Source organism: Pteropus alecto, unplaced genomic scaffold (assembly GCF_000325575.1).
Source record: "Pteropus alecto unplaced genomic scaffold, ASM32557v1 scaffold220, whole genome shotgun sequence".
NCBI lineage: Eukaryota > Metazoa > Chordata > Mammalia > Chiroptera > Pteropodidae > Pteropus > Pteropus alecto.
Genome location: NW_006430043.1, coordinates 407,946 through 420,636, shown reverse-complemented (window position 1 = coordinate 420,636; position 12,691 = coordinate 407,946). Strand labels below are relative to the sequence as shown.

Here is a 12,691-nt window from a genome sequence, read left to right as displayed (position 1 = left end):
TCTCAATACAGTACCCATTTTCTCCAGAAGAAATGATCTAGTTAGTCACTTAAGATCACACAGCTAAGAAGCAGAAATACTTTTGTACTGGGGCTTATCTTCAACCTGTTTTAAGAGATTGGAACTAAACAAACAGATATCTCTGCTTCATCAGGGGAGAATCCTGTTTTGTGTAAAACTCTTGGAAAAAGGCGTTCCACGAAAGTTCACTCCTCCTTATGTTACTCTCAAACAATGCTCGAGAGATCATTTTTGCAACTGTCAGTATGCTTCACTTAAGTTTCTATCTATATCAGATCCCAAATCCCTCCCCAAGCCAGTTTTAAAACCAAACCAAACCAAACTTGAAAACAATCACACAAAAAATCATCCAAACAAACAAAAAACTGTTTTGGGGAGATTATGAAGTCTCCTTGTAAGGGCCAAAAAGATGCTAGGATAGCAAGAGCTCTGAATGTTTCAAAATCTAACTTATTATACACGTCTCACAGTAGTCAGCAGTGCTCTCACGCATTTAAGCTTTGAAACTTAAATCATATTTCACACACAGGTAGAAAACCTATCTCTTCTCCAAGTATATTGGTTCTTCCACTCCATGCCAATCTTCACTCCTATATAATCCACATATAGTTTGATAGCTAGTACAATTTCTGGCTGGAATGTAGGTGAGATAAAATAAATAAAAGAAACCTACTCTAGGTTGGAAATATTCAGGGAGCAAGATATCCTTAAGATTCTAAACAAGAATAGGGTATTTTGCTCTATAAAAGCTATCAATATCTTGGCAACTGGATAAATAGATGCACTATTCAGAAAAGGCCCATTCCTACTAATGGTAAAAAGAATTCGGTCCATGTGTGTTAGAGAACACAAATATACAGTTACTTTTTCTAACCCGAATTTCTTGCTTGCTTTAGCTGGATTCTTTAAGATTACTTTAAATAATTATGTTTCATTAATGTGGAATGGGATGTGATTTCTGATCTTGGGGCTGCAGGTACTTAACCAAACTATCAAGCTATCTACATCAATGGTTTATTTGAAACAGTTCTTCTAAGTATGAGGGTTCTTTCTTGCATCAAATGAGTGAGGGTTCAAAAGGGGGGAGGAAAAAAAGGTATTTGTCAGTTTGAAAGTCACAGTTTATCTTTCTATAATTAGATTAGGAGAAAAACGAAGAACCCACTAGTAGCAGGAAGAAGCAAGAGTCTTCTCAGGTCAGGCATCTGTAAGGAAATGAGAAAAAAAAATTTTAGTTTCTTTCAATGACAAAAGCACCAACTATGACAATGGCTCACACAACTATAACCCAATTAAAATCTCTTGGGCTGCAGCATTTGCTGCTGTTAATGGCAAAACATCAAGTACCTTCTGACCCTTAGCTCTTCAGTACCACTAAGCAGACAGAAACCTGTTAAATGAATTAAAAGCATTCTATACAGAGATCAATGTACACTCCTTGTGTCAACAGTTTCATGAGTGAGGAGAAAATCAGAATTGACTATACAGGCAATTGACTTCTACAGACAATTCTGGATTAATTCCAATTAACTTATATTGATCTTTTTCTCTTCTTATACTCTCTACTAATTAATTCAACAATTTTTTTTGAGCTGTTACAGTGTATCTTAGGTGAACATAAAATAAGTATTACCTGCTTTTGAGGCACTTATCTAGTAAAGAGTGAAGGTACTGATAAACACAAATGGGACAAAGCATACTGAGCACAAGGTGAACAAACTCTTTTCACATATGTGCATTCAAAAAATTTTCCACCCACACTTATGTTCCTTAAGGGAATAAGTCATGTCTCATATTTCTTTTGTATCCTTCGAAAGAAGGTAGAGAATTCCGCAACAATAGGCATTAAAAAAATGATGCTTTATTTTTAAAGGTTAGAATCCTTAAACAGCCACAGACCTTCTTATTCTCTGTTTAAGGATTCTTACCTAACCTAGGATATTTTTTTTTCCCTGATTCTTCAGGGGTTACACAGAAAAATAAATTTTCAGCATATAAGGAGTTTAATAGCAAAGAGTTAAGTTTCAAAAGAGAGGAGTGTCTTAAGTGATAGAGTTTTCCTAGCCTTTCACCTTAGAGTAGCCATTTTTATTAGAGAGCTATTCATACTGTATGAGCACCAAGTATTTTATATAGTGTGTCAGAGAAGGATTCAAAGTTTACCATTTATCCAGATTTGTGTGTGCTTTCCTGACACACCCCAGTGCTATTGTGTCTCTTTCTTTTCTTGGGGCCAAATGCAATTTTCTGGCTTCCAGATTAACAATTTGACGTCAGAACCTACCAGGATAAATGGCTGGTATCTAGAAGCAATTGATAGATATTACTGTCCATAGCTAAGGGGTGTTTGCTTTTAGAATCTCTTTTCTACTTCTCACCAGAAGAAACATCAGTTTTTGTACAAATGTACCTTAACTCACAGAAGATCCATCACTGTCCAAAGGAAGTGAATGAACTGAAAGGCAAAGGCCAATTACTCATTCATTCAATAAATATTCACTGAGGGCTGACTATCTGCAAGACAGTGGGGATATAATCTCATCCAAGCCTTTATAATATTCTTTTTGCTAGGAGCAGTGTGGCTGGGCAGCCTCAGCCAAGGCAACATTTGAAGCATCAAACCTGGCTCTGCTATGAGTACATAAGGTAACCTCAAGGAAAGGCTTCATCTATGAAGAGTAAAAGATTTTGGTCTCTTCATATAGATTTTGTGAGATTCTGTTAAATCAAATATTCAGATAAGATCAACAGTACAAGACTCCTAGAGACCCAAAACTTTTAAGTGCTCATTAAAAATACGAATTTTTTGATGAGTGTTAAACTGTACTGCACAGGGAAAGAATTGCAGAGCAGTGAAGCACAGCTGTCTGATTAATCTCAGTCCATTAAAGAGGCGTGATAGATCTAGAATGTAACTTTGATAAAAAAAAAAAGAAAAAGAAAAAAGGCAATGTGTACTAACATTTGAGAAAGCAACTTGGCATGTTAACTGAATTCTAATTTAACCAGTAAATGCCTATTCATTAGTATGTAAAGCCATAATAGAAGCTATATACTTAAAAAACATAGACACACACAAAGCTTTAATTTGGTACCATAATCTGAAAGGAAATTGGACCCAAACTGCTTTATGTCCAGTTAAATCTTGCTACCATTTGAAGAGATAGTGAAATAAAACTGAAACACTTACTTGATGAGATATTCAGTTACTGTGCATTTCCATCTACAGAGTAGAAATATTTCAAAATAAATACATCATGTCAATTGAAATTGACTCCATTCCCTATTCTTACTAAACACAAATGACTTATTCTGGGGTGTATTGAATTACAATATAAAAGTAGAAGAATTTAAAATTAGTAATTGGATTCCACTCAAGAGCATGAGAAAAGAAAATAGCCCTTTACTTATCAAGCCTTTTGGCATATAATTTGGTGATCTCATGTTTTGGAAAATACAAGTATCCAAAGGGAAATTTTTAAAAGGGAATCCTCTAGCCATTTGAAAATAAACTCTAACAGTAGCAAAGACTGAAATCATGGGAATCTGAATTTGGGGCAACATTAGGAAAAGAAAGTTTATATTAAATAAAAATGATAATATCTTGGATGTTCCATATGTTGGAATTTCTTTACTAGGCTGGTATGATACAAATTTAGTATCTGTTTGCTCAGCATGGCCTCTGATGTCTAAGGAAGACATCCAAATACTCTTCTTATGCTGGTTCTTATAACTCATAACTTTCATTTCTCTCTTCGTTTTCTTTTAGATCCCTGCAATCTAATTTCTAATCATAATTCCCTACTGACATTATACCTTGAAAGTCAGGGATGACTTTTTCCTAGCTACAATCAATAGCCTTTTTATTGGTCCCCAAATTTACTCATGGTATTTGATGTCAGTTCACCCCATCTTGAAAATGTTCTTTTGGTTTCTGTGATCTTGTACCTTCCTGTTTATAATTTCCTGTTACCCACCAGAGCTGACACGAGGGTGAAGTGAGTGAGGTGCTTAGGGTTCAAAACTTGAGGTACCCACTCTAAGGGTTATGGGAGTGGAAGGTATTCAGACTAATCATGTCTCTGAATAATCAAGACTAACTGTATGTATTAGCACAAAGAAAAGAATAAAAGCATTTTGCCTCATCTCACTTACTGTTTTTCCATGGCAGAACATAAGGCAGAGACTTGGGAACACGCATGCCTGAAGCCAGGTTACTCTTATGTTCCATAACTATGTTGCTTGCAGGGCTGCAAAAAGAAAGATGAATTTGACTATGCCAGCATATCTGTATTCTCCAGGCAGGCACACACTAAACAATCAAAATGTGTGTGTGTGTGTGTGTGTGTGTGTGTGTGTGTGTGTGTGAACTTTGGAGGGAAAAAACCCTACATTCTGAAATGTAAACACATTTCCATCAAAACATTCTTGCAATTAGAATGATTATCATTTCTCTGGAAAGCTCACTGTTCTTTTCAGGCATTAAGATTGGTCTAAACATTTTCGTTTTCCAGAAATTGAGATAAACAGCAATGCCATCTACTATTCAGTTGCATGACAGGCTCATCAACTCACTCAATAAACATAAGAGATAAAATACCAAGGAAATCAAACCAAAGGCAACAAATCTCATAAAGCTAAGCGAAGATTAAAATTGTATCAACGGAATTCATCTTTAAGTTTTTCTATCTTAGTGCACGCATAAAATATGGTAAATCTACGATTACTGACCTCAGAAATTAAGAAATAAAAATTGATACGCATTCTATTTGGGGAAAAAAATGAAGTCTAGCATCTCATTCCTTCATTTTATAATCCAGAAATATTCTCATTTGGGTTTGAAACTTGATCTTCCAAAGTTTGAAGATCAAACAATGAGAAATCTTATAGATTTAAAAATCAGATACGAAACCAGTGGGAAGAAGAGATGCATTTTCTTCTCTACACTTTGGCATTCTGGATTCCCCAATCTCAAATCAAAAACTTTTCAGATTACTTTTTCCTTAGACACTAGTTACTGAGTAAACATTTTTACATCCATGTGGTGTATAGCTGGAGATTTTGTTCAAAGCATTAAAATATGAACCTAGCAAAAAAACAACAACAAAGACATAAGAATGTCTAGCACCACTGCCTCCTTTGCTAGACTATAAGCCAGTATTTTTGTGTTCACACAGTGATTAACATAAAGCATGTGACCTTTTTATAAATCAAGGAAGAAATGATAAAAAAAATCCGTCCAAACAGTATCTAGACTAAGTTACCACAAGTAACATCATCAAGGAAAGAGTCAATTATGCTTCTGTGGCTTCTTTTGGTAACAAAGCACTCTGATTTTAGGAGGCAGGGCTGAGAATAAGATATTTCATTTACCTGTTTTTGCCACAGTAGTTGGCAGTGCCCCAGACAAATGGAGTGCTGGTCTGTTCCCACAAATCTGCCAAAGGAAACGAAACATAGTTTGTGGTACAAAACACCAATTCATGCTAGTTGAATTTGTAAGATAGGAGATAATACACCTATGTTTAGAGAAGCAAGTAAAAATTGATCAAGTACCCTGCCTAAGTGACACAGTAGCAGGAATTTAATTGAAAGATATAAACACGAGCGACATAAATAATAATAAACGTGCCTAGTAACAGCCAAACACAGATGGTACAACACAATTTATGGAAAGAAACAGATGTAAAGAAGTGCTTTTTCCAATCAAGAGGGATAGGCTGTTCCACATGTCTGCACAGCGATACAAATGTGCTCATTTTGGGGCCCAATAAAAATAATAAAGCATTCTGAACAACATGGTATGTTCATAAAAAAGGAAAATCTTCCTTCTGTCTAAAGCAAATGACTTGAGATTTAGACATTGTAAAGAAAAAGATGTAGAGGCATTTCACCTTTATCCCAGTCTTCATCGCAAGGAGGGCACTGCCATGTGCTCTCAGCCAGAGTCTCTTGTCCAAGGTTCCTAGTTTGGTTGACTGCAAGACAACAGAGATTCTACCACTAGAACAGGACATTGCCATGTTATTAAGTTTAAAGGGATTAATGGCTAAGGGAGTTGCAGAGTAGCCTAATGGGTCTTTGTTTCGAAAAACAGAAGGTATAAAAGATAAGCAGAGTAGTTTTATCCCCTTGCTGACAGAGGACAAGAAAGAAAAGCAGAAACAAAGATGTTTACCATATTTATGGTAATAAAATAAATTTTATATTTAGATGATTAATAAAATAAGGTGGTTCAGAAGAGAAAGCAGTCTGACAAACACAACCGGACTACCCTTTGTTGCTGAAAAGTATTGTACTTCATAAATGATGAAAGCCAAAACTCAAAGTGACAATGTAGTATAATACAAATTTAAAGTGGTTAACTCTAGCTCTGAAACATTTCAGCGAGTCAGTCTTACCAACGTCTTGCTCTATACAACTTTTGTCATCACAACTTGAGATATGATGACTGATTTCGGCCCGAGGAACCTGGTGGCGAGCATTGAAGGGACAAGTAGCCAATTTGTTTGCGACATCAGGATGATTCTGTTGAACAAAAGTTAAGGGGTCTATCAATTCTTTGGATCTCTTAAAAGTCCAAGGGTAGTGGCTCAGCTTCACTCTATAAATGGCTCCCCTAAAATCTCTCAATAAACCTGTGCCTTCGCTATGATAGGTAAACTCACAGTAGAAAATTAAGAGGGGATTATTTATCACTCATAAAGACCATGTAGTACCTAAAAATCATCAAAACATAAGCTTCTTTGTTATGATTAGAGACTGACAACACAGATATTGGGGTTAAAGCTGCATAAATTGAGGTAAACAGCAAATTTAGGATTGGGTATTTGAATCATATTTTCCCCCTTTGCTCTTCAGGGTCACAAGATTCAGGTGGCACAGCCTGTAATGGTAGAGCTCTCTGGATATCTCTGAAAGCTGATATTTAGGATGAACAGTAACACTAAAACATACTCTTAGTCTGCACTGCAGTAGTGCCCCTGCTATTGCAATATAATAGGGCTGGAAAATAGCTGTTGGAAGGAAGCTGCAGAAGAGGCAAACTAGCGATTTTTCAGATTAACACAGGAACACTTATTTAAGTTAATGATGCCTGAAATGAGGCTCTGAACATTTTGACCTTTATTTCAGCTATTTCTCTAAGGAAAAGCCCAAATGATAGAGTCTACTCTGCTGACAAAGTTCCTTATTTTAAAACAAAACGAAGTGTTCAATACCACCCAAATCTTATGGTAAAATACCAGTAATTACGAAATTTAATAGGGGAAGCAAAAAATACATCACAAATGATACTCAAAAAAGTAAAAATAATGTGAAGTGGGGAGAAGGCTGGAAAAAAATAGAGGACGGAGAAAATTGTGAGGGCATTTATCTCCACGATTTTCATAAGGGAAACAGACATTCCAATGCAAAAGGTATGTGACCAAAGATTAAGAGCACTAGAAAAGGGGAGCTATGACAATGTCTTTAATTCTGCTTGGCTCCCTCTCCCAACCTTTATCTTTGACATATTTGAGAGCCTAGGGGAGGAAGTTAAGGTGGTATCTTCTGATTCATATTGTGTAGGTTCAACCCTAAGAGATTTTTGCTAAAAAGATTATAAAAAAAAAAACCCTGGAGAAATAATTAAAAAAATGGCATTATAATCACGTCTCCAGGATTGCAAGAGAAATGCCCTTTAAAGGATGTTAATGCATAAACAAACTGTACACAGTTTGGATTAAATACCAAAATTGTTTCCCAAGCATAGATCCTGGTAGAAGTTTGGCTTCTGTATTTGACATGTGCATTCTAACAATCTTTTCCAAGTGCCTCAGTTAATATACCAACATGAATGCAGTTTATATCAGCTAAGTCTATAAAAGACTGACCAGAGAAAAAAATTCTGATGTTATTTCTGCCCCTAAAGATGCTTACTATTGAAATTTGGTGAAAATTATTTTTAGAAATAATCTTTTTTGGGGCTAAACTCTGGGTGTTCAACTTTTCTAAAATTTCTAAACAAACAAACAAACAAACGAAAATCAGAAATCAATGCATTACAGCACTTAATCCTTATCAGGACAATGAACACATCAAGTTCACAAGGAAAGAGGGATTTCTCACTGCTAGCAAAAATTAATATTTCCTGTTTTACAAAGGGAAGAAGACTCCAGAGAAGTTGTTTATAAAGGGTGCTTTGTCACTAGTTGGGGTGGAAAAAATCAAAACAAAAAAACCTTATGTATCCTCAAAATAAGCAAACTCCTTTCTACAAACGTTGGTATAGTCAAAGGTACATACTCAAAACAATTCCGGCATTCAATTAAAACATTTATGCTAAAATCATTTGATATTTATAAAAATTGTTTAAGATAACTCAGGAGGGCATTGTGTGGCAAATTATGAAAATCATACCCTACCTTTCTGCACTTGATAAGATGATAAGGAAACCTGCAGGCCCTGATCTGGTGGTTTTTATCATAGGGGCATTGTAATAGCTTTTCAGGGTCCAGGGAATCGACTGAAAGAGAGAGAAACAGGATTAGTATAAAACTTAATAGGTCCTTGTAAAACTATAGTGTTCCAAGCACACTGTGTTTTCCAACAGAATCTGTAAGAATAGAACAAGACAGTCTGACAACAACTTGAAATTAAAAAAAAAGGGTGACTAAACATTTGAAAATGAAAATGTAACCCTGAGAAGATAAAACTGTATTATCACTAAATCTTAATAAGTCCAGCAAAACTAGCAATCATGGGATGAGGTCTAAGTTCTTATTTGGTTGTACTTAAACACTGTTGTTTTTCATTGTCGGTTATCTTTACTATAAAACAAAAAGTTAAATAAAATGACATACTCTTTTCCCTTCCTAAAACTGCTAATTTAGGGTCATTCCTATTCTAGCTAACCCAACCAGAGCTTCCCAACAAGTATGTTGAAGACTGAAATGGGTGGTGGGCCAATATATTAATGCAGGGGTCCACTGCATGTGTGTCCCTATCCTCGATTAGTCCTAGGGCAAGTTGAGGGTAGTTAATCCCATTTCCAGCATTCCTAATTTACTAGTAGGCCATGACATGAAAAAGGTTAGTAAGCACTGCTCTGTATCAGTTACATGTTGTATGGAAGCTTGAGAAATATTAGTTGATAATCTCTTTTTCATCTGTTTGCTTTAACTTACTAATATAAGTAGTTCCTGATTTTGGTTACTCTATTTACCTCTCAAATGAAATCAATACTTTTATCGGATAGGTAGTTTTACTTTTCATATTTTCACACAGATGAGAATTCTTTAATCTGGTGATTATCAAATTGGCCAGATTAAAAAAAAAAATAATCTGCAAAAACAGAACCACTGCGGATATATAAAGCTTCTGTATGAAAGAAAGCCTCTAACCTATATCGTACTATTTAAAACTACCCTTAGAAGACTATAGTTTCAGGGATCATTTCCATAGTTTGGAACTATGAAAATTTCTTTGAATATGTCTCTCAGAGAAGTTTCTCTGAATGTGTAAAACTACTCTTAGGCATTACAGGATGCTCAGGATGAACTCCAAATTTTAACAAGCCTGGTTAAAGAAAGGAAATTAAATGGTTAAGCACATTCGGAGTACATTATGGGGACAAGAGGCAACCTAATAAAATGCTGTTGCCCCACTGAAGGCAATGATAAAAGTGAAATAAGATAAACAATTCACACTCGATAAGAAGCTTATAAACCAGGAGACTGCTATGAAAATCAGAAGCCAGTGGGGAATTGAAACAGACAGTTTCACTGGAAGGGTGGTAAACATGGAATAAATTGCAAACCATGATCGCAATGCAAATGAGCCAGAAAGGTGACTTGAAGGAAGAAATGAATAGGGAGGAAAAGTCTTAGAGGACAGGCATGCTTATTATTCCAACCAGGCTCATCTTGACCAGCAATCTTTTCATATTTCTGAAGCTTCAGGACAACCAGGGAGAGTTTATAGATGAAATTCTTATTTCCTTTCATTTAATCCATTCCATCACTAGCAAAATGTTAGGCCATGTCAGCAGCTGACAGACTGGACGTACCTTATGATTCATATACATTGTACTGCCCATACAGTGGCATACATCGGGGCTGATAATGATAGCTTCCTACCATAATGCTTTTCTTTTGGTCTCTGGTAACTTAGGTCAGCTCTAACCTGTTTTTTTAGATTTAAAAATTTATTAAATTTTTAATTAAGAAATTTAAATGGTGATAAAATATATACAACATAAAATTTACCATCTTAACCATTTTTAAGTATATAGTTCAGTAATGTTAAGAATATTCACAATGTTGTACAGCCAATCTCCAGAACTTCTTCATCTTGAAAAAATGAAACTCTATACCCAACAAACAATTCCCCATTTCCCTCTTCCATTCAACCATAGCAACCACTTTGTTTTTGAGTTTGACTAGTCTAGATACGACAGAGTGAAATCACACAGTATGTCTTTTTGTGACTGACTTATTTTACTTAGCATAATGTCCTCAAGATGCCTCCATACTGTACCATGCAATAGGATTTCCAGTACCTATTTTGTATGTTTTTTTTAAATTTTTTTACTTAATATATCCTAGAGCGCCTTCTATGTCAGTATATATAAGAAATATTTCATTGCTGCAAATGGATGTACCATAGATTCTTAATCATTTACCTTACTGATGGACATTTAGGTTGTTTCTAGTTTTTTACTGTTATATACAATGTCATAACTAACAATCTAGTACATACTTCTTTGTGTATTATATGAGTACTTGTCTTTGGCAGATATCTAAGAGTGCTACACTGAAGTATCTCTGCATTTAAGGTTATAATTAATAATAAAACTGCTCGGCAAAAATTTTGTTTGGCTTTCAGGGAATATAACTTAATTTGGAAAACAAAGTAGGCCCTGTGGACAAGCTTTCTCCTAAAGCGCAGACTCAGATGTCCCTCACACTTGTGTAGGGCCTAGAACCCATGATGAGAAATGGAGGAAACTTCCTGAAAATAAGGAACTAGACAAAAGTGCCATCAACTAAGAGGTACAGCCCAAAACAGAAGTTGGAGATCTTTAGGAATTTCCAGCTTAGAGTTTTAGGTGAAGTGGGAAAAAGGTCAACTATATTCTAAAGCAGTGTTTCTCAAACTTTAACATAATTCCCAGGTGTTAAATCACTTGAGGATTGTGCTAAAATGCAGATTCTGATTCACTAGGTTCGGGATGGGGCCTGAGATTGTGCATTTCTAACATACTTTCAGGTGGTATTTTTCTAAGAAAAAAATTATGGCTGAAGAAAGTAACTAAGAATGACAGACAGAGGGGAGAAGTCACTTTCTAATTTAATAGACAGTAGTAAGCTTCTACGAATGAATGAATAAAATAAATGAAATCTATCTCACATGGGAATTTCAAATTTTATTATTTATTTTATTATTTTTCAAAGGTTTATTGGGGTAACATTGGTTAATTATATAATTTTCAGCTGCACCTTATAATTTGACATCTATATATTCTATTGTGTGATTACCACCCAGAGTCCAGTTTCCCTCAGCAACCATATATTTAAAAATATGGAAAGCTTCACGAATTTGCGTGTCATCCTTGCGCAGGGGGCATGCTAATCTTCTCTGTATCATTCCAATTTTAGTACATATACTGCCAAAGCAAGCATGGGAATTTCAAATTTTAATTAAAATATTTTAATAAAAAATTAAAGGGGTGGAGAAAGATCTAAGGAAGCTGAAGGACCATCAACCTTCTACAGCAATGCTTCTCAAAATATGGTCCTCAGACCAGCAGCATTACCTGAAAACATGTTCGAAATCCCAATTTTTGGGTCCCAGACCTTCTGAATCAAAAATTTTCAGGGTAGGGTCCAGCAATCTGTGTTTTAAAAACCCCCTTAGGTGATTTTGCTGCATGCTAAAGTTTGAGAACCTTTGTAGTTTTTATATGTTGGTGATAAAAATTCTGTCAGACTCTTCTTTGAAGGTAGAATGGAACTAAAATATCCTTTAGTTGGAACTTATTAATTATAAAGAGATTCTGAACAAGACAGCAAAGTAGGAAACAAAGTAGGCCCTGTTGACAAGTTTTGTCCACTCACTGGCTCAGATGTTCCTCAAACTTGGGTCAGGGCCTAGAAATCATAGTGCTTTGTGGTATCAAGTACAGCATGGCATATAAACGACATGTAAGACTCTGGTTCTCACTCTGTCCCAACTATGGAACATTGGGCAAATCAATTAATCTAGGTTCTGTTTTCTCAGTTGTAAAATTTGAGTATTAAGTGAAATGATTTTTCAGGTTTCTTTTGGTTCTACACTTGTATAATGTTGGCTCCTTTTTGACTTCTTGGGCCATCTAAGGTTCCTGGGTCACTTGAGAAATACCCTCCTTAGGATTTTTTTAATCGTAAAAACTCAATGTACATCAACAGTACTATATTATCCCTCAAAACAGCTTACTATATAGCTATGTCACTAACAGGAGAAACTGAAGTCCTGAGGAATTAAAATGCTTCATTTAATAAAAAATATATTTTAACACAGGTGTCTCAACTACAGCCTTTTCAAAGCTCGACGATTTCTCATATCTCTTTAACTATTTAAATTTCAAGTGTCTTATTTCAAATTTGGGAACTTCTCTATACTACTACCACAAAGACCTTCTCCTCAG

At 35.3% G+C, this 12,691-nt stretch overlaps 1 protein-coding gene and 1 non-coding gene across 2 annotated transcripts in view; both read right to left on the bottom strand.

The window, feature by feature from the left end:
• Nucleotides 1-1,015: 1,015 nt before the first annotated feature.
• The window catches only part of GTSF1 (gametocyte specific factor 1), an 11,832-nt gene continuing 156 nt past the window's right edge, over nt 1,016-12,691 (bottom strand). The window contains exons 2-8 of the mRNA XM_006904487.1: nt 8,427-8,527; nt 6,423-6,549; nt 5,916-5,999; nt 5,395-5,458; nt 4,177-4,271; nt 3,212-3,244; nt 1,016-1,226 (exon numbers count right to left, since the gene is read on the bottom strand). Coding sequence (XP_006904549.1) covers nt 3,228-3,244; nt 4,177-4,271; nt 5,395-5,458; nt 5,916-5,999; nt 6,423-6,549; nt 8,427-8,527 — 488 coding nt within the window. The 3' untranslated portion in view covers nt 1,016-1,226; nt 3,212-3,227. The remainder of the gene's footprint in view (nt 1,227-3,211; nt 3,245-4,176; nt 4,272-5,394; nt 5,459-5,915; nt 6,000-6,422; nt 6,550-8,426; nt 8,528-12,691) is intronic.
• On the bottom strand, nt 11,578-11,684 carry LOC112478484. The gene has a single exon (XR_003045862.1). It is a non-coding gene; the product is annotated as a U6 spliceosomal RNA (small nuclear RNA).